Source organism: Macrotis lagotis, chromosome 8 (genome assembly GCF_037893015.1).
Source record: "Macrotis lagotis isolate mMagLag1 chromosome 8, bilby.v1.9.chrom.fasta, whole genome shotgun sequence".
Classification (NCBI taxonomy): Eukaryota; Metazoa; Chordata; class Mammalia; order Peramelemorphia; family Peramelidae; genus Macrotis; species Macrotis lagotis.
The window spans coordinates 175,919,912-175,943,042 of NC_133665.1; the positions used below are offsets into that span (position 1 = coordinate 175,919,912).

Sequence of the window (23,131 nt, forward strand, 5' to 3'; positions counted from 1 at the left end):
ACTTGAGACCAGCTTGGAAAGGCAAACTGACTTCACATGAAATTACTCAGTCCTCAAGGAAGAGAGTGGGGCAAGAGGGTGAGAATTTGGAGCTCAAAATTCACATTTAAAATTATTTTACATGTAATTGGAATTTATTTAATAATGAGATAAATTTTTAAAAAAAGCTAAGCTGGAGACAAATGGCAAAATTTGATATCGTACATAGTTTCAGAACTATGTACTAGGAACTTCTGGGCTTACAAATCCAAGAAATGAACCTGCCTTCAAGGAACTTCCAGTCTGGTTGGAAAGGGAGGCAGTAGACATATGACATTTTAAATGATCATTCAGAAAATAGCCCTGAGTTCCCTCCTGTAGTCTTGACAGCTTCTTCAGACCAGCATGTGATTGATTGTCTAAAGCCTTGAGCAGCCAGGGAGGCACCCGGGGAGATCTTGAAATAGAAGGAGCGGAGGGAAGACTGCTTTCATGGGGTTCTGGTTTACCCCTTGCTGGAGTCCCCTCAGAGTCAACATTCTAAGATAAAACTGGCCTGCCTCCCATTGAGTGGGATGTGCATAACCAAGGCAACCATGTAGAGATACCAGGACACTTGCAAAAGAATTAAAGTTTTGCATCATAAAAATGTGGCACAAAAGTAATTTGAGACATAAGAAAGTGGCCTTGGGATCAGTTCTCTATGTGGAGCATCTCAGAGAATGGCAAAAAAAGGAGGAGCTGACGGCTCAGAGAAAGCCAGGCTGCCTGTTGCCTTGGATAGCATGCTCTCCTCCTCCCAGCTCTGTTCTTGGGGGGCTGGGAGTGGAGGCAGGGTATGTCACAGGAGCGCCTCCTTCCTGGCACCGCTGGTATTGTGTCTGGTCACATATTGAACAGAAAATAACCCTTTGTTATACCAAGGAGAAAATTGAAGGCGCTCCTTTGACCTCCGAAGGTATATTTGTCATTGAATCAAATTCAGGGTCCTCAAAAATCCAATCTATGTGGTCTAGAATGCAAGAGTACAGAAACCCACTCTCCATTCCAGTCTCTGTATCAGGCCCCAATACATCTAACTAGGGTTACCATATCCCTTTGCGTGTTGCAGGGGCAGTGGAGAAGCCTGCAAGGGGAGTTGTCCAGTAGCTCATCTCAAGCTCCAGATGGCAAGGCTCTCTAATGGCTTTGGGTCATGAAGTTAACCCAGTAAGAGCATGGCCGCTGCAGGACTTCTTGTCCTCTGGTCAAGGGAAATTCTGAGTAGTTTTTTCCCCTTAGGTCCTGTGATTTCCTTGGTGTACCCACCTCCTTCCCCTGAGTGGTCCACTGACTTGTCCAGGGTCCTCCAACAATATAGGTCAGAGTCAGGACTTGAATTCATTTGACTCCCAGCTCTGCCTCTTCACACATTGCCACCATATTTAAAAACCAATCAAGAGGTCCTTAGGCCCTCCAAGAGTGTGCACTTCTGGTGGTAGAACTGTAGTTTCTCCCACACTGCTCAAATTCCAGACACCTTCAATACCCACCCAGAATAAAACTCTAACTCTTTGGTTGGTTCAATGAGGACCAGAGGAGCAGTGATTTGGGGAGGTAAAGCTTGGGTCAACATATCTTCCATGATGACTTCTCAGGCATTTTAGCCTGAGAAAGCCCACACAGAACAAGAGGCTTGGCTTTCTCCAGAATCGCTGCCTGCCATAACTTTGGTCTCCCAGCCTCCGGGACAGTGCAGTTCAATGGTTATAAAACAGCTGCTCTGATCTTGGTGCTCTCCTGGCTCTCTTTAGTTCAGAGATTGAAGTGATGTTGTCCTCCTTAGGCCATTACAAGCTCTTGGGGAGAAGGCATGCCCTCAGGGGAACAACTTGAGGAGGGGATGATCACTGGAGAAGGTGTCCCCTACAGTGGGCCTGGAATGAGAGACTTTAGCAGAAATTGGAAGGACAGAGTCCATTCCAAAGAGAGAGAGGATGATTGTAATCAAAACAAAGAAAGTTCCAGAAGTAGATGGAGAAAAGCCCTATTTTCATTATTACCAGTATTATTCAAAGGAATATGAATTAATTAAAATATGTTTAGATCCACTTGTAAATGACTCAATTAGGATAATTAAATAATCATTGTTTTTGTTGCACATTGTCTTTTTGTGGGCATCAACTCCTCCTGGGAAATCCATCAGACTTTGATAGACAAATTTTTCATTATTTCTAACTTGTAAGGAAATTCAATTAAAATAATACTTTGCAACTTCTGTGAAAAATCAGGTTCCAAGTAATCAGTTTTGTTCACTTTCTGTTTAGAGTGGCATTCGTGGCAGCCTGGGGAAAAGAGGAGTGAGGGAATTATAATGAATTTTCAAATGAATTTATCATTTTGAGCAATTTTGATTGACATCAAACCTTGTTAACTCATAAAGGTTTTTTAAAGAGCAATTAAAGGACAAGATTTCTTATGATAATCATTCTAATGTAACGGCAGGTAGAGTATCAGGAAGAAGTATAGCTGAGCTTCCTTCTGCCTCCCAAACACACAGTACCTCCAAAAAAAATTTAGAAAACTTATTTTTCTGAATTCTTATGGAAAATCCAAGAAAAAAAGTGTCATTTTTCCAGACCAGTTCCCCATAGGGAGATGGGCAGAGAAGTCTGTGAACACTGGAGAGGGCGTCTAGCCCTGGGGATGGTCCCAGGATGGAGAGAAGCAAAGTTCTAAACCTTTCCAAGAGAGTCTGAACTTGTACAGGTTGTGCAGCAGCTCCTGGGTGCCCTCCCTAGTCTGGATCCCAGCTCTAAGGCTACTGAGGAGGGATGGAGAAGATTGCAGCTATGGCAGGCCCCCCTGAATCTGACCCAGGAGTGGGCATGATCCCCCTTCAGTCTCAAGTCTAGTCTGAAACCTGCAAGGGAATAACAAGGACAGGAACTGTAGACCCCAACAACCTCTGCTGCTTCAATACAGCAACTCCTGTACAGTTTGTAGTCACTGAGAATCACAGGGCCAGGGTCATACACAATTGTGTGGGAGGCAGGACTTGAATCCAAACCTCCAGCTGCCCAATGCTGAGTCCACCTGCAGTCCACCAGAACTCCAACCAGGGAAGCCCAAAGGCATATTGCTCAGACCCAAAGCCAGGTCAGGGCTTTATAGAGCTCCAGTGAAGATGACATTCGGGTGGTGGGCAGTGATCAGATGTTGCCCTAGCCCATACTATTTTGAGAGCATTGAAAACTTTCAGGTCCCCACACCCAGTGTCCTGAGATTCTAGATACATAAAAGAGTAGCCAGTAGACCCTTACAAAAAGTTCCCAGAGCTTGGACCCAACAAAATGTTTGAAGCTAGAAAGTAGATTAGAAGAAAGAGCAAACAAACAATGACAACAAAAAAATCCCATGATCAAATGTTATTATGACAACAGGGATCCTCAAGACATAAGCCCATGAAGAGTGACTGCAAAGCATCTACAAGCAAAGCCTCAAAGGAAGACACAGCTTGGGCACAGCTTCAAAGAGAATTCTTATAAAAGACTAGCATTTAAAATGTCTTAAGATGTAAATGAAATGAGAACCTGGGGGAAATGGAAAAGAAATGAGAGGGGAATTAAGAGCGTGAATCGAGACACCTAACCATACCAGAGCAAGTAAGACCAGTAGATGCAAGAAATAGTAAAACAATCTAAAGACTAAAAAAGTAGAAAAAAATGTAAAATAACTAACAGCAAACACAACCAATCTGGATGTCCTGAAAGCCATGACCAATAAAGAAAGAAATCTTAAAAGAAAACTGGCCAGGTCTCTTAGAACTACGGCAAAGTATGAAAAAGAAAGAATCTGCTGGTCATCTCCCAAAAGAAACTCCAAAGACAAACTCCATGGAACAGCAAAGCCAAAATCCAGAAATTCCAGGTCAAAGAAAAAATACTACAGCTACAAGAAGAAAAAAAGAATCCAAGAACCAAGGAGTCACATTCAAAATTACACATGATCGCAGATAATCACCTAAAGAAGTGGAAAGCTTAGAATATAATATTCCAGAAGACAAAGGATATAGAGTTGGAACCAAGAATAAAGTCAGAAAAACGGAGTTTAATCCAACAGGGAAGGAAAAATGAGGCTCTATTGAAACAAAGAAGTTCTAATCATTGATTAAAAAAAAGACTGGAGCTGCCTAGATAGAAACTTTGAAGTTCAATCATAAGAAATAGAGGGGAAAAATAAGATTGAGCACCTAAGCTAAAGGATAAACTGCTTTCCAAACTCACTTGGGGAAATGATCCATACCTCCCCTCATTATTATCGTTTCTGGGTGATATTAAAGGAAATCTAATTAGAGGACTGGGAGGATTCTCTTATGTTTTGGTGATCTTAAAATAAGAATGGAAAGGGAGGGGAAGAGGGACCAACTAGCAGGGAAGGGAGAGAAAGGATAGGAGCCAGCCCGCAGGCCTACCAGGCCTAGCTCCGTCATCAGGGCCTATCTCTTCTGGACTGGTAGGAGTATTACAGGGGTTGGGAGCAATTTAATTTTAACATTAAAGAGAATTTCTTCTCTGCCCTGCTGCTTCACCTTGGGACTTGAAGCCTTTCCATCTCACTGATGCAGACCTCTTATCATCCTTCCCCATTAGAATGGAACTCCTTGAAAGCAGGAACTGGCTTTTCTGTTTGCATCAGGGATTTTTCCTTCAGTCATTCAAGATTTAGAACATGTTCCAATGCAAATAAACTGGGACACAAAGCCTTATTGCTCTTAAGGTATTTGTTTTTCAAGAGAAATTTTGGAGAAGAATGTTTGACAAGTCTGCACCGTTGCTGGGGCAGCCTTCAGGAGAGACCAGAGCTCATTGTGTCCAGTTTAGGAAAGACATGACATGGGACCTCCACCTCCATGCCCATCACGGGGAGAAAAATGAGGCCGGTTTCACAAATTGAATATAACCTGAGGATTAACATGTGGCGAAGGGCTTTGGAAGTGGACTTACAGCCCTTATGAATAGCCTTCAAACATGATTGCCATTTTTAATGAGTTTTACTTAATAAAGCACAAAAACCTCCCTTCTGACATGGGAGCATTTTTAGTGGTAGTCTTTGGAGCCCTTTCTTAGTGTCCCCTCCCACCGCCAGCAGTGCCAGTCCTGCTTCTTGGGACTAGTGCATGGCAACAGCGTCACCAAGAGGTCGCCTCTGTGGACTTGTCATTGTTGTCCCATTGTCAGTTGTCCATCAGTCTCCTCGCTGGGTCATGGGCACTTTATGGATAATTCAGGGCTGCATTTCCCCCTTTATATTCAGGTTCATTAACTGCTCACTACTTTTGAGCTGTAATGAGGTTTAAAAAATTGTCCAGTCCTGAAAAGAGAGTTGATTTTGCTAAGCTACAGATAAATCGGATGAACAGATGTTCTCATGCAACTATAAAAATGATAGACTAAAAACTGTATTTTATAGTTACTGTAATATCTATGCTGTCAGAGAAACTGTTGAAGTATGCAAGTTGCTTAGCGGTTGGTTTAAATTCCATCGACACCTTAAACAGAAAACTGTTTCTCTTTCATCCTGTTACTTAATTCTGTGTCTGCTATCTCTGGCTAAATGGCAAGCCTTGATACACTTAAATATACATTTCTAGGTGTGCCTGTGAGAAGCTCTAAGTTGTAAATCAGTGTGCATCCCAAATGCTTGCTGCCATTCATTGTTTGTGGCTCTGTGCCTTGAACTGAGATGGGCAGTTAGTGAATCTGAGAGGGAAGCAATGAGCCTGGGACTGCTGGGGCAAATTCCCTTCAGGATGGGGGGCTGCGGTGGCTATGAGCAGAAGGAGGAGATATTACCACCTGGTAGCTGGATGACCTTGGGCAACTGGTTTAACCTCTCTGCACCTCAGTTGCTTCATCTGTGAAACAAGATGAGAAATAACTGCAGTGCCTTTTCTCACAAAGTCATTAGTTTCAAATGGAAAAAAAAATGTTTATACAGCATTTTACACAGCATTCTAAAATACTATATAAATAACATCAGCTGTTATTGTTGTTAATATAATAATTCTAAGACAATACCCCTTTGTTCTTGTTATCTAAGTGACTACAAGATCAAAATTTTTAAAAAATATCTTATTGCTTTTTACATGAGTTATTTCTCTTTATTATGGCTCCTATACAAGCACCAAATGAAAGAGAATCTCTGCCCTTTGTGTATACATAACTTCCCATTTCATGGGGCTTTGTATAGATGCATGGAGAGGAAGGGGGGTGGAGAAACAGATATTTCAAAGTCTTCATAATGGTAAGGTTATCAAAATAGTTCACAGATAAAATGACCTTGTACTGTTTGCATGGAATCCTCAGAACACTAACATCTCCTTAGTGAAAAGTATACTAATGGAAAAGCGATTGTTCTGACCATCCATGTTAGAAAAAACAAAGTGGATGAGCAACATTTATTCTCCAGATTATAATTCAAAGTCAGGTGGGTAGCCCATCAGAATAGTTTTAGCAATACTTATGACTTGTTGAAGCTTTGCAGATGAATAATGAACCAGACCAAGAACTAAATAAGCATATAGACTCAGGCTAGATTGAATGAGAGAAACTGAAATATTTCAAGATAAATATGCTGAATGGGAGGAGAGGGGACTTAGAGTGTCCAAGGGGATCAGATACTTTCCCAATGCTACTTTAAGGCTACAAATCAAAGCATATCACAATTTCAGAAGAATTAAAATTACAAATAACTTAAAGGGACACAAGAAGATGATGCATGGTAGGTATAAGCAGGCATGTTGCCAGTGATATGTGAAATGGAATATAAGACATTATCAAGGAAATGGATGATTAGGAAATGGATAGGAATAATTCTTATAGCCTGAAAGAGAAATGAGAGAGGGACAAAACTGTTACCTTAACCCATTTTTATTCTTGAGATATAGTATAAAGACAAGAGAGAGGAGACCTTTAGCATGTAGAAAAATGGCACCAAGAATTGTGATCAACCTCAGTGGAAGAATGCCCACACAAATGATCTCACAGATCTACCAGAACTCAGTTTTAGATTCTACATATTCTCTATATCTTGTACACAGAAAGCTGTCCATTGAAAGATCAGAATGCTATGGCACAATGATGAGGTAGGCCTTAGTTACTAGGGTCAATAAACCATGTAAAGCCATTAGACTCCTTTAACCCTATCTTAAGCTAAAGGAAATAACGTTCTGTCTTTAGTAGAAATTGGTTCAGTGGACATTTTTTCTTTGCCTATCAAAACCAAATTCCTAGAGCTGAACTTCCTCAAAATTGCCTTTTAGGATGTATATCGGCATCTTAAAGTTAGAGACTTTTCATTAAAAAGGAACCCAGCATCCATGAAATTAATTGTGTGTGTATGTGTGTGTGTGTTAAGGAAGGGTTATTGAAAAGTACCTACTATTTGCCAAACACTTTTCTAAGCCCTTTGTTACTGTTCTCTCAATTGATCTTCACAACCACCTGGTGCTTTTTTATCTCCATTTTATAACTGAGGAAATTGAGACAAACAGTTTGCTGATATAAAAGTTTCCTAATATAGATCAGTGTTAAGACTCAAAATAAAATCTTTTAGGCCAAATTTCAGTTCTTCCATGTCTTACTGTGTTACTTAGCAGTGTTGATACCTAGACTGGATACCTAATTGTTGGGTATGTTTTAGAACAGATGACCATTGAGATCTCTTCGAACTCTGAAATTCTGTGATTCCATTTAATGTAGAGTTTATTGTTCAGTCATATTCAGTCATGTCTAACTCTTCATGACCCCATTTGGGGTTTTCTTAGCAAAGATAACTGGAGTGGTTTGCCATTTCCTTCTCCAACTCATTTTACAGATGAGGAAACTGAGGAAACAGGGTTAAATGACTTGCCCAGGATACATGTAGTAAGTATCTAAGGCTAGATTTTAATTTAGGGAGATAAGTATTTCTGACTCCAGGACTAGCACTCTATCAACTGTGCCACCTATCTGTATTCATTTAATACAAAATATTAAGTTAAAAAATTTTATAGCTTTTATAACTTTATAGTTTTTTAATACAAAGTATTAGTTATAAATATGCTTATTAGAATACATGTCAATCACAAAACCTACAACATTCACAGTCTGAGTCTGAATCAGATTAAAATGTAACCAGGAAGTATTTAGCAAAATAAATAGAAATATAGTAGAATGCAAGTAATAAATGGTTTTCTAAATTTTTAATGTCTCCTGCATTCTTATGTAAAAATTCTGTTTGAATATGACAATTTGAAATATAAATAAGGATTTAAATTTCTTTGTGGTAGATTCAGCTTTGTAACTTTTATTATTTTATTATTCTTTGTTTTTTTTTTTTGGATAATGACTAGAAGGAAAAAAATTCACATGTTGAGAACATTCTTGATAACATAGCTAGATGACCATTCTGCAGAAGGCATGATAAGAAGTCTCCCAAATACTTGTATGGTTGAGAGAGGGAAAAGAATTATTTGGTCCGGCATAAGGAGGTTAAATAAAACTAAGAAAAGCGAAATTTTGGCTGAATATCAAAATGTCTTCATGACAGTGAGCCAAAAATGAATTATGGGCTTGTCTAAAGTAAGTCAGTAAGTACTCCATCATGTAAAACACAACATGTGTAGCCAAGGTCTGAGCAGTAAACTGAGCATGTTTTTCTGTCATAGAGAGGGATCCTGAACTGGTCCTTTCCCAGACAAGGTAATAAGTTAAGCCCTTTCCTTGACCTAATTTAATTCCTTTTTTTCTTGAGAAATAATAAAACCTTAATTACACAGCTACTTAATATCATATTTACTCCATCCATAAAATCAAATTTTAGATTATTTTATTTTGTTGTCATTGCTTTGTGATGCCTTGATCCTGGTTGCCCATGCATATTTAAACTCATCAATGGTACAGGATACCTTGTCAGATTAAGTGATTGTTATGCTAAGTTTGGTTAATCAGTTTCATTTTAAAGTAGGAATTCTTAACCTTTTTTGTGGCATGGGCTCCCTTTCACAGTCTGATGAATTGTGTGAACCCCTTCTCAGAGATGTCTTTAAATTAATAAAATAGAATACTTAGGATTACAAAAGGAACCACTTCCATTAAAATTCAGTTATCAAACTATCAGAAAACTAAGTTCATGGACTCAAGATAAGAACCCCTGAATTAAATAGGAATATTCAAAGAAATGATAAGGGGAAATAATTCAGCATAAAGAACTTAGATTATTTGTGTCCTTATTACCTCTAAACCCCATTAAAATCTCCTCATGATGTGAATTACATACCAGTAACTGCAGTGTGATGTAAAGGAACAACCCCCGAACTCTCATTCTGGTCCTAACCCTGAGTGCAAATCATTTCTGTGTGTTCTTTCATGTTTAATGGGAAGGAGTATATGGATTCTAGGGGTTCTTGCAGAAGTCATATAGCCCTAGAGCAGACAAGGCTCTTATTGGGTGCTCTAGTCACTCAGTAATTTATTTAGTGTTCAATTTGATTTTAAAATCCTTTGTATGAAGTCCAAGACACACACCTACCTGACTCCAGTTTCTAGGAATGCACAGAAGTAAGATTATTGTGACTGGATTTTTGTATGTGAGAGCAATAATGGCAAACAGTTGCAGTGGAGCCTCCCTGCCTAGTTGCTGGAGTAAGGAGACCTTTATCAGCCTCAAGAGAAGAGGACCAAATGACCAATTGTGGCTCTGGATAATCTTGTCATCCAGTTACTTGCAAAAAATAGACTATAGCATCCAGGTTAGACCTTGTGATCAGACTCTTCAGTACCAGATGTTTTTATGCACGATCATTTTTGAATTCACTGATCAGTATTCAGTGCTCTGTCACATACTCAGTGTAGCCACCAGCGTTCCTTGTAACTCGGACTGATTCTAGAGAAATTACTCAAACTGAGGCACAGATGTTTATGGATTTGATGGGGTTGGATGGTGCTTTCAAACTCCTCACAGGGCCACTAGGGAATGACTTCATTGGAGCAACAGAGCATTGATAGACTTGGATAACTGGGGAGAGAATGTAGGCTTCTTACATCTGGTAACTCATGTTTGCCTTGGACATGCTCTTTATTATTTCTGTGTCTCTGGAGCTATACAGACATTACTCTCAATAACCCTGGTGGTTGTGAGAATTGCTTTGGAAGTCTCACTGACCACCCATCTCATCATCATCCTCTCCTCCCTGGCCCTTTGTCTCTGGAGAGCTCCTCAGTCTGTTTCAGTAATTAGGTCTGGCTTGGTATCCTGGGACAATAGTGATCCATCAAGTCTACATGGTCACCTTCTCTTTTGCTTTTTGGAATTTATATTAAATGAAAAGTTAGAAGTAAATCACGACAGTACAGAGTCCCCCACTTGGGAAATCTCCTAATATTTGGACAGTTTGGGCAGAGGTTTGACCTTTTTCCTAACTTGAACTTACGTTTATCTAGAACTAATTCTTGGCCTCTTTGTAATTTAGACAAATAAAGTTACTAGAAATAAACAGATCATGCTAAAATGTTCACTCATAGACCAGAGACAGTTGTGGAGAGATAAACACACTTCCATTGGATCAGCACATCTTAGGAGAACTGAAAATTGCAGACAGACAGAACTAGCTTTGAAAGAAGCTGCACAAAATACCTGTACCTCCCTCCACCCTGGGAGTAGAGCCCAACTTTAACATAAAGTTAAAAGTCAAGAACAAGGCTGGAAAAAAATGAGCAAACAACAATAAAGAAGATCGTGACCAAAGAAAGTTACTATGGTGAAGAGAAGATTTAAAAAATCAGAAGACAACGAAGTCAAAACTGTTACATCCAAAACCTTAAAGAAAAATTTCTTGTAAATTGGTATCAGGTTCAAAAAGCTGAAAAAGGAATTTAAAAATCAAGCAAGGTAGAGGAAAATTTGGGAAAAGAAATGAAAGTGATGCAAGGAAATCATAAAAAAAAGTCAACTACTTGGGAATGTAGACCAAAAAAATCATTTAGAAATTAATATATTAAAAAGCAGAAGAGGCCAATTTACAAATGAGGCACAAAAATCAATTTAAGAGAATTCCTGAAAAAGCAGAATTGGCTAAATTGAAAAAGATATACAGAAATTCACTTGGGAGAAGAAATCCTTTTTAAAAAGGTTACATGGCTACATGGAAAAATATGTACAATAATTCACATAGGAAAAGATCTCCTTTAAAAATTAGAGTTTGCCAAATTGAAGAGGAGTTACAAAAACTCAATAAAGAAAATAATTCCTTAAAAATTAGAATTAGTCAAGTGGAAGGTAATAACGCCATCAGGCATCAAGAAACAATCAAACAAAATCAAAAGAATGAAAAAAGAGAATGTGAAATATCACTTTGGAAAAACAACTGACTTGAAAATAGATCCAGGAGAGATAATTTAAGAATTTTTGAACTACCTAAAAACTATGATCAAAAAAAGATCCTAGACATTATATATCAAGAAATCATCAAGGAAAGCTGCCCAAAGATGCTAGAACCTAAAAGTAAAACAAATTGAAAGAATCCACCAATTACTTCATGAAAGAGATCCCAAAATGGAAACTCCCAGGAATATTATAATGACATTCCAGACCTCCCAGGACAAGGAGGAAAAGTAGCCAAAAAGAAACAATTCAAATATTGTGGAATCACAGTCAGGATAAAGATTTAACAACTTCTACATGAGAGGATCAAAGAACTTGGAATATGATATTCTGGAGGGCAGTAGAGCTAGGATTATAAGCTAGATTATAAGCAAGACTCACCTACCCAGCAAAATTGAGTGTAATCCTTTTTTGGGGGGCTGGGGAATGGATTGTTTAATGAAATAGCACAGTTTCAAAAACTTCTGGTTTTGTTTTTTTCATTCATTCCCTCAATTTCTAATCCTTTGCCACTACAAAAAGATTTTTGTACATGTGGGATACAAACAGTTTTATTGCCATTTGGGCATCATTCCCAAATTGCTCTCCAGAAAGGTTGGATCAATTCATAACTCCACCAGCATGCTTTAGTGTCCCAGGTTACCCACATCCTCTCCAGTATTTATCATTTTCCTTTTACTGTCATATTAGTCAATTTGATAGGTGTGAGGTAGTGCCTCAGAGTTGTTTGAATTTGCATTTTTCATGTGACTTCAGAAAGCTTTAATTTCTTCATATCATTGACCATTTTATCAATTTGGGAATGACTTGTATCCTTAAGAATTGACACAGTTCTTTATATAGTTGAGAAATGAGATCTTAATCAGAAACATTAGTTATATAAATTGTTTTCTAGCTTTTTACTTTCCTTCTAATCTTGGTAGCATTCGTTTTGTTTGTGCAAACCCTTTTTAATTTAATGCAACCAAAATCATTCATTTTGCATTTTATACTGTTCTCTATCTCTTGTTTGGTTATAAATTCTTCCCTTCTTCTTACAACTGACAGATAAACTATTCCATGTTCTCCTGACTTACTTATGATATCATCCTTCATGTATAAATCATGGACCCATTTTTACTTTATTTTGATATAGGGTATGAGAACTAAGTTGCTTAGTTTCTCTTTAGTACTATTTTCCCAGTAGTTTTGGTTAAACAATATTTTTTAGGCCAGGAGCTGGAGTCTTTGGGTTTTTCAAACAGTAAATTACTGTTCTTTTAATACCCAAACTAGTCAACTGAGCCACTGCTCATTTCTTAGCCATTTACAAATAGTTTTGATGATGGTCTATTTATAAGATAGTTTAGATGTGCTTTGGACACCTTCTTTTGCATTTTGTTTCATTGATTCCCTTGATATATTTGACCTATTGTTCCTTCAGATGAATTCTTTTATTATTTTTCCTAGCTCTAGAAAATAAATTTTTGGTAGTTTGATTGCTATGGCACTGAATAAATAGATTAATTTAGATAGAATTGACATTTTTATTATATTGACTTGGCCCACCCATGAGCAATTAACTTTGTGTGAAAAGTGCTTTGTAATTGTGTTCATATAGTTGTCTTAGAAGGTAGAATTCAAAGTATTTTAATATTGTCTTCACTTATTGAATTTCTCTCTCTTGCTGCTAGGCTTTGTTCATAATATATAGAAATGCTGATGATTTGGGGTTTATTTCATGTCCTACAACTTAGTCAAAGTTATTATTTCAAATATTTTAGTTGATTTTCTAGGATTCTCTAAGTACACTATTATATCATCTGCAAAAAAGTGAGTTTGGTGTTCTCATTGCCTATTCTAATTCCTTCAATTTATTTTTTCTCATTGCTAAAGCTAATTTTTCTAATATAATATTGAATAATAGTGGTGATAATAGGCATCCTTGTTTCACCCCTGATCTTATTGGGAATGCTTTTAGCTTATTCCCATTACATATAATACTTCCTGATGATTTTAGATAGATACTTAATGAACTGAGTCAGATTTATAAAAATAAATGGTCAATTGATAAATGGTCAAATAGGCAGTTTTCAGACAACATAATTAAAGCTATTTTTAAGTATGTGAAAGAAATGCAAATTATAACAACTCTGAAGTACCACCCTGTACCTATCAGATGGGCTTATAAGATGGAAAAGGAAAATGACAAATGTTGGATGAATTATGGAAAAACTTTTTTTCTTGCGTTTTTTGTTTGTGGATTTGTTTGGGGTTTTTTTTAGGTTTTTTGCAAGGCAAATGGAGTTAAATGGCTTGCCCAAGGCCACACAGCTAGGTAATTATTAAGTGTCTGAGGCCGGATTTGAACTCAGGTACTCCAGACTCCAGGGCCGGTGCTCTATCTACTGCACCATCTAGCTGCCCCTGGGGTTTTTTTTGATCTATGTTTTTCACAACATGTGTAAATAATGTTTTGTATAGTTGTACATATATAACCTTTATCTCTGAATGAGTGGGGAGGAGAAAGAGGAAGAAATTTTGGAATTCAAATTTTTTTTAAAGAATGGGTTGGGAGGTTTTTAAAATATTAATGTATTGGACAAGTCACAACCCCATTTCCTTGCCAAAAAAAAATAAAAAAAAGATTATTATAAAATGTATATGGAGAGGAAGGAGAGAGAGAGAGAGAGAGACAGTCAGACAGACAGACACAGAAACCTAAATTATTTGGGAGACCATTCTAGGATTATCCCAATGCAGGCAAAAGGCTATTGGGATTTACATGAGATGGTACTAGTAGTGGCTGAGAGATTTCAGTCATAGATATAAAAACTACTTAGTCAAGGATTGACTGTTAAGAAGTAGTGAGAATATATAGCCAAAAGGGACTCCCAAGTCTTCAAAGCTAGACAACTGGATGGATTTTTCAAAAGAAATTCAGGATGAGGATACAGTCCCATATTCTTCTGCTAAGTTGGTCCCAAAGAAAGAGCAGCTGAATTTCTTCTCTCTTTAGAGTTCATATAGTCAACCTAAGAGGGTGAAACTAATTTTTTTAACAGTCACTAATGACCCTAATATCAGTTAACCAATTGACAAACTGAGACAGGTTTGAGGATCTAGGGGATGAATTCCAAGGTATCTGAGTGTAGCACTTTTTCAAATAAAATATTTGCAGCAGCATTTTCTAAATAGTTTTTTTCACTATCTTTTGTAGCCCGTCAATCAAGGACGTCACTATCAGAAAGAAATGGATCCTCCTTCTCCTTCTAACCCTCGGTGAGTAATCATCACCTTTCCTGATGTTGAGAGTTGTAAACTGCTTAGAAAATTGATTTGAGCTTTATTCATTCTGTTTTTCTTAAGCTTAAATGCTAATCATGACTTCATTGGCAAATGATAATTTTAAAATTATTTTTCTATAACTTTAGTTAAAGTAAACTTCTGCAAATTTAAATAGCCATTTCATATTCCAGAATGTCTTGCATCTGAATACCATTATTTTTAAAACTTCTCATATTTGTAAAGGAACATGGGATAATCCAGTCCAACCACGCCATTGTTATTCATGATTTAGATGGACATGCTATTTCCAAGTTTTCAATGTGCTTTTTCTTTTTCTTTTTTTTTAATTTTTAAATATTTTATTTGAGTTTTGAGTTTTACAATTTTTCTCCCAATCTTATTTTCCTCCCCCCCCCCATGGAAAGCAATCTGTCAGTATTTATTTTGTTTCCATGTTGTACCACTGATCCAAATTGAGTGTGATGAGAGAGAAATCACATCCTTAAGGAAGAAATAAAAGGTATAAGAGATAACAAGATCAGACAATAAGATATCTGGTTTTTTTTTCTAAAATAGTCCTTGAATCAATGTGCTTTTTCATAGCAGTGTTCCCATATTCCATTTGAGGAAAGTGAGGCTCAGAGCAGGAGTCCTACAACTGATAAAGATTAGACCATTTGGAGAAATAAAGTTTGAAATAGAAACCTTGTAAATAAATGAACATGTTTGATTTTCAGTTATATATTCAGTTATACATTTTCAGCAAGATTTATCTATCTTATTATTAATAAGATTCATAAACTGTTTCCTAATAGAATCAATAGATAAGAAGAATATGTAATTAGTGTCTATCAGCATTGTCCTTTCCTCATAAATAACTATTTCTAAAGTACTTGGAGGCAAATTTATGTGTTTAGAATAAATGTTTATTTCCTTCAAGTCCTCAGGAAGTGACAGCAGCATAAGAGAGGGTAGAGTCTGACTGCTCTTGGACTCTTTCCTCAACCTCTTGAAAGCCTCAGCATGTCCAGGAAACTCTCCCAGTTACATAGGCAAGAGAAAGTTCCCCCATGCAAAGGAAAATTTGAAGAAAAAATTTAATTTTCTGGGCAACACCTTATTTTTCATGATTCTTTGAAAGTAAACCATCTTCCTCCCAAAGAGCATAGATCCTAGATGAATGGCGTTGGAATAAAGTGGTGGAAGGAACCCTGGCACAGCACCACAGCGGCCCAGAGCTCAGGTTATGGCCTTCTTACCACTTGGGTAGCAGGGAGACTTTGGGCCAATCAAGCTTGTCTTTAGAATTCAGTTTCTTTTTATGTAAATCAAGGGGCTTAAAGATGCCCTCAAAGCCCCCACCCCCAATCTCTGCTGTCTTCTTAGAGCTGCCTTGCTACCCGAGGCATCACAAGAGAGTAATAAGATCAAGCATCCAAATGAGACACAAATAAGTCTTATTACTTCAGAATCAGACTGCTTGTTTTCATTTGTGGCTATGATCTGTTCACAGAAGGTGAGGAACCTTCTATATTTAAATTCCTTTAAGTTTAAACTGAAAACACTTTCTGCAGAAAAATTTCATGTAAAATCATATACTTGAGTTCCAGAAAATAACTCTACAGGTACAAGATTAAAAGTTTGCCTGAAAAAGATCGAGGAGTTTCATGTTCCCTCAGCATACCTCAGGTCCCTCAAAATGCTCATGTGTCCTGAAGCTGTTTGTAGAAAGGCACCTACCTTCCTACTGCCCTCTTCCCTGGTCAGACCACTCCTGAGTTCTGTGCTCAGTCTGGGGTGCCCCCTTTTGGAAAAGCCCAGAAGGGGCTGCCCAGGATGGTGAAGGGTAAATAGATAGCAAGCTTTCTTTCACTCAGTAAGTGTTTAATGACTCAGGAAAGGTCATTTACAGATTCCTTTATTGAAATTAAAAGCCAAATTTCTTCAAGGAAAAAAGTAGTCCACTTAATTTGCCAGTATGTTATCCATCAGTTTTTGAGAAAATTATTTTACAGTCAATCAGAGAATCTGTAAATCACCCATCAGACTGTTGTATAGTAAATTCAGCAGCCTTTGTGATTTGCCAAGAAGGCATTATTGGGCCATAAATATAAAAGGTGATATAATTATGAGGTCAGCATGTATCATCATATAAAAATTGGAGAAATCAGATCTTATTAAAAAGAATTTATAACTAATAATTGAAAGCTATGCCTCATCTTGTGACATTTATTTATTTTATATCTTACCAACCATATCCTGGGCTATTATATTATAAAGAGCATACTTTAAAAGCTACAGATAATTAAAATGGAAAAATAAAAGAATTCTGAAAAGTCATAAAAGTCAGAGCCCATCATCCTACCCACTTAACTCACTGGCCCTTCCAGGATAAGGCTTAGACTCCAGGGCAACTGTCCAGTGGTGAGGCCCCAAGCAGAGACAGGCAGGACCTCAAGCCTTAGAGCAGCATGGCCTCGGTGAGGTCCCAGACCTTTGGAGGGGCTCAGGCAGGGGCACAGTGCTGCCTCCCTTAGGCTTAGACACGCTGAATCAAACCCAGCCAAATGGATGCCAGTTTTGATACCATGGTTTATTTTCAAATGCCTTCTAGAATTCTAGGTTTTGCTCTGTTCTTGGAGCAGTCACATTTATTTATATGTTTGTTTAGAGTCCTGCAAACAGTTGGGGATCTTTTTGCTTAGTCCTTGATTTTATAAAATAAGCCATGATTACCTTCTGGGTAGCAGCTCCTAGAGATGGAGCCCATAATCAGGGCCTTCTTTCAGAGTATGATGACACTTGCTATTCTTGCTTTAGCTTAGATAAATTAGGAGTAAAAGCAGTGAGAGGCTTGGTTAAGTTTCTTGAGAAAAATATCTAAATAGTTTAACAGAAATAAAAACTTTGAAAAATAACTCTAAAATATCACAACCTTTTTTTTAAAAATATAATCCTTATCCCTGTGCTAAAAATGTCACTGTTGGTTGTGTTAGGACTGGAAATTTTGGTAGCTCTGTCCCATGTTTTTGTGCTATAAACTTATTTCTTTCTATAATTGGCCAATAAAGTCCTCCAGTCTTTGACAGATGATTAATACACACTGACCCTACTTCACCCTGGCTCAGCACAGGCTGACTAAAGCAAGCTCTCTTTTCCTCAAACCCTACATGTATTACATTGGACTGATCTTATGGTCATCATTTTTCTCTGCAGACTTGGGAATTTCCAAATAGAGTAAATTTTATGTCTTTCCTTTCTATTGGTTAATATTTTTTTCCAGTCACAAAGAAAACATATCATTTTAAAAGAAGCATATTAAAATTTGTATGCATTTCATGTTTTAAAAGTTATCTTCTGTTCCCAGTAGCTTCAAAATTAGCATGGATTAACAATTATATGATTTTGATTCATTTTAATTTATGAAAACTGTATTAATAACAAAAGTTAACATTTATGTAGCAATTTATGTGGCAGCAGCAGAAGAGAGGGTCCATAGATTATCTCATTTGATCTCCATTTTACAAATGAGGAAATTGAGACTGAGAAAGGTATAGTGACTTGACCAAGGATTGCAGAACTCTAATAAAGGCCAGAGGCAGGATTCAAATTTAGGTTTTCCATGACTCTAAACCTCTTACTGTATCATACCACCTGCCTGTCTTTTAAGAACATATTATATACATAATTCTTTTAGATTATAGTTAAGTAAAATGTTTTTCATTAACTAATCAAGACAGATAGTTGTTTGTTTTTTGATCTAATACACAGATTCTTTATTTTCAGGATCTGAACTATAGAAAGTAAAATGCCCAGTGTTGAAGGCAGGGCCTTAGTTCAGCTTCTTTGTTTCTCAAAGCCTAGCCACAGTGTACATTTAGCAGTTGCTGCAAAATTGGATTGGATTCAATTGGACTGGATGGGCTGAGATTGGATTGGACTAGGTTAGATCAGACTAGAATGGATCAGAGTAGACTGGCTGAGATGGTTAGAACAGGCATCAGATCTTTTAAGAAGGCAAAAATGTCGGGTCCTGCAGCAAATATATGGAATTCAACCTTGTGGGACCTTTTGAGGGAAGTTTCTTTAATCTAAGCTTCCATGCAACAGATGCAACGAGTGATGTGGTTTTGATTACAATGAACACAGATTTTGATTTCAGTGTTTCTTATTTGATAAAGATTTTATGGAGTGGTGTTTTTTCTTTACTGCCACAACAGTAGCTATAAGGTAATTGAGCCAAACTCAGCAACACTGCCATCATCAGTCTTTAAAGTGAATTTTGCGGAATGGGAATGGCCTGTTTTGAGTTTGCATTCTCACATGTGATTCACATCCCTACACTCCCAGAGGATATTGGGAGCATGGATTGAAACTAAAGACAACAGGTTGGAACAGACCTCCCCCCCCCAAAAAAAGTCATTTTCTTCTTTTGAGGGCATGAATGTGCAGAATGAAACACATTTGTTTTAGCCTTTGCTTCTGTACATACGCATGAGGAAGGAAATCCTATCACTTTATTCTATTCCATGCCTTCCATTCACCTTCTCCAAGAAAGCCTGCAGTCTGATGGAAATGCCTTGAAGTGATTCCTGGCCTTGGAATAACAAAGGACTCCTTGCCACTACTCCCTGCGTCAGTACCAGTCCGATTTCAAGCCTTTTCAAGTCTCAGAGAAGTTGCTCATGATTCTTGGGAAAGTCTGTTTCTGAAAGGGGCCAAGGCTTATTTGACTTTATCTAGAAACTGAAGAACTTGCCTTTTTCTTGAAAAGGGTTCATTCTGATGGATTCTAATCTTATTTTCTTGCTTGCCCAGGATCCCTTGATAGTAGACACTGGTAACTCATGGGAATAGTTCTCTTCTCTCTTGTACCCTAAAGTCTTAATCTGGCCTTCTGCTTTATCCAGTCCAAGCCCATGTCCAGCTTTCTTCCACGCTAGCTATGGGCAGTGTGGTCTGCTATCATCATACATTTGCTATTATCATACAATCAATGAAGGTGTTCATTGCAAATCAGAAAACATGAATCATCTCCCATGCCATGTGATAGATCCTGGGAATGGCAGAACAAAGCAGTCCACACTGCCCAGAAGTAGGAAGCACATGTACAGTGTGTGCACAGAGGAATCATCACAAAGTGGGTAGAAAAATAAGGAAATGTTTTCTAGCGGGGATGATGCACAGGGGAGTAGCGGGGAGATGGACAAAGGCCTTCTGTTTTGGCACCAGCACAGCCTCTAGGGAATCCTGGAGAAAGATGATTGTCAGAGCACCTGGGTAAGGGACCAAGCTGGATGGCTGTACAGCCATGGGTTGGTTTTAGATTGTCTTATTCCTCCTAATCTGACTGGATTGTGGCCCCTTGTGCAGCCTTGGAAAATCTGAATAAACCCTTCACAGAATCATGCCCATCATTGCATAAAGGAAAATATAGAGGATTACAAAGGACACCAATTCTGTTGAAATATAATCATTATAATATTTCTAAAAATTCATGAACCCCAGGTTAAGAACCTCAGTCTTCAACTAAAACAACAATTGAAAGCAAAATAAGTCAGTGTCAAATTGCTGGTTCATCCATCTTTATAAAAAGTATATTTTCCCCCTATATGTTTATCCAACTTGACCTGGAAATAACAAATTATATCACCTGGGGTAGGGTTGACTTCATCCTTGACACATTCAGGGACTCCTGCATGTTCTGCATCCTTTGTTTCTGGAAACTCAAAAGTTCAGGGGATCCCTTAACAATATTGTGAGTTCCTGGGCAAGTCACTTTACCCTATTTGCTTCAGTATTTTCATCTATTAAAATATATTAGCTTTTTTCCTAGATTGCAGCAAGGATAAAATGAGATATGATCATAAAATGTCTTGAAAAAATGCTCTATAAATTATATCATTATTAGTATTCTGCTTTTTTAAAAAGTTCAGGATTCATTATAACAAAATATTGGATATAACTTTAGATTAATAGAATAACAGATTAGTCCTAGGAAAAAGCATGTTTGATATTCTAAGATTATGATCCTTTGGGCTTTTTCAACATGAATCCCCAGACTTCTATCCTGCCAGTGATATCTAAGTATATTTTCCATTTTGAGGGAGCAACCTACCCCCCTGTCTTCTTCTGGGCAATTCTTGTTTTCTCAGTGGCCTTCCCCAGGTTATCCTCCCATGATCTCAGAACCTTCCTCTAACTCCACTGACCTCATTCCCAGCATAGCCTGTCAGGGCTGCCCTGGTTCTCTCTAGCTCTCGCCACGTGGTGAGAGTGTTCCAGACAACCCTCTAAAGATTGCTAATCTTTAGAAGAATTGCTGACCTTCATTGGTGGAGGGATTTTTCACACCAGGAATAAGCACCAAATGTTGGTTGGTTCTTGTCCTTTGTTATCAAAGAAGACCAAAACACCATCACTATGTTTATGACAAATGACAGTATGTCCTGATGTGGCTGATCAGACCAATAAGAGCTCAGAATGCTCTACCACAGGTTGGGCACAAATAGTCCATGTAAGCACACAGATGTCCCATTTTCTTTGAGCTGCTTCCATTCTGCCTTCCTCATAGAAGGCAGCCCCCTCACTGATGAGGGCACACTATGCTGAGCAGTCCTGTGCCAGTGTCTCCTAGGCTGCACAATCAATTCTAAAGTTCTTCAATGAGACCTTCAGATGTCCAGGTACTTCTTCTTCTGACCCCCTTGTGAGCACTTGCCCTACGTGAGTTTTTCATAAAATAGATTTTTGGTCAAGCATACATCTGGCTTACATTCTGACAACATGTCTAGTCCATCTTAGTTGCCCTCTCTGTAATGATGTTGGAATGCTGGGTAGTTTAACTCAAGAAGGGACCTCAGTGTTTGGTATCTTCTCCTGCCAGGTGATCTTCTGAATCTTCTCAAGACAGTTTAAATGGAAGCTGGTAGACTGTCCAGATTTCACAGGCATATAGCAATGAGGTCAGCATGACAGGTCCAGACCTTCAGTCTGATGGTCAGTCTACTCTTCTCTCCCAAATAGCTCCATCATAGCATCACAGAGAGAGTGAGATCTCACCTCCGAGGTCATGGAATCCACCTGAGCCAGAAAGACAGAAGGAGCTGAGAGATAGGGTCGGGATCCAAGTTCACCATGTTCCACTACAGTGGGATGCTGTATCTATTTGACCATTGACTCTCTGAAAAAAATTATGCACGGCACTTTTAAATTAACATTCACTTTAAGTCTGACAATCAGCAAAACAACTCAAGCTCTGTGCTCACTCTAAAAATTTAACAATCAGTTCCAATGTAAGATGGTTCTAGTACCCCCTCACCATTCCACTTTTCCAAAAACTAGGGTGATCTACCCCACATCCCCCCAGAAAAATCCAGAATTCTCTCAATTGATTTTTGACAAGTAGTCAGAGGGGAGAGAGAGAGTCAGTGTTTTAGTCAGATGTAGTCTCTGAATGGAGTTTCTGATCTAATAGTCTCCCTAGATATTTAAACAAGCAAATAGAACTTAAAATTTGTATGATTTTAAAAAGCAGAGATTTCTCTCCCTCAGGTATGTATTTATTCCCTTAATATGATATTTCCTTCCTGTTCATTGATGATATAGTCACCAATTCGGGAAATTGTTTTCTTATTTAAAAACTTTTGCCCTTTGAAGTCAATAACTTTTGTTGTAGAAATGTTAATCCAAGTTTCCATCTTTGTATTATGACTTTTTAAAAAATATTATTTTAGAATTCAACAAATATTAATTCCTGCCACATGTGAAGCATTATGATGATATGCCCTGAGGATACAAATGGAAGGAAGAAACAACCCCTGCCTAAGAGGAGCCTCTAGGCAGATTGAACATCCTAGGAGCTAAATTCCCAGCAAGACCCTTGGACTTACAAGAGGCCTGAGGATTGGGGGCGTTAGAGGTGGGAAGGGAGAACCAGGAGCCTCTTACTTGTGCAAAAGCTTGAAGACAGGAACCCAGGTACCATGCCAGGAAAACAGTGTAAAACTGGCCCCATATTTATGAACTCTGCAGTAGAGTATGGGACAGGAAGGCCTCAAAAATTAGACTACAGATACCAGTTAGACCAAATTTCAGAGTTTTAAGTGCCAAGTAGAGAAGTTTCTCTCTTTTAGGGATGATAGATAACTACTGTAGATGTTTTTGGAATATCAGTTTGAAAAGCAGGCTAAAATCTTTTCAGTAATAAATATAGTATTACCCATTTCTAATTAAAGAAAGAATAACAACTTTTAACAGATTAACTGTGTCAACAATTTTACTGCTCTAGTGAATTTTCCCTGTCTATTCATTTAAAATAAAAAAAAAAAAGAAACTCTTATCCTTCTAGCCATCCATTAAGAAAAACCTGCCAGAATCTGCAACTCAAGTCAACAGAAGGTTATTGGGCATTGCATGTGTAAAGAAAATAGAGTGTGTTGAAATAAGACTAGTTCGAAGTTAACTTCAATTTTTGTGAAAG

At 37.9% G+C, this 23,131-nt stretch overlaps 1 protein-coding gene across 9 annotated transcripts in view; it reads left to right on the forward strand.

Annotated features, from left to right (window-relative positions):
- Positions 1 to 23,131, forward strand: part of CFAP20DC (CFAP20 domain containing) — a 199,650-nt gene that overhangs the window by 139,077 nt on the left and 37,442 nt on the right. For all 9 annotated transcript variants that reach the window (XM_074198848.1, XM_074198844.1, XM_074198849.1 and 6 more), the window contains one exon: positions 14,582 to 14,643. In XM_074198848.1, coding sequence (XP_074054949.1) covers positions 14,582 to 14,643 — 62 coding nt within the window. The remainder of the gene's footprint in view (positions 1 to 14,581; positions 14,644 to 23,131) is intronic.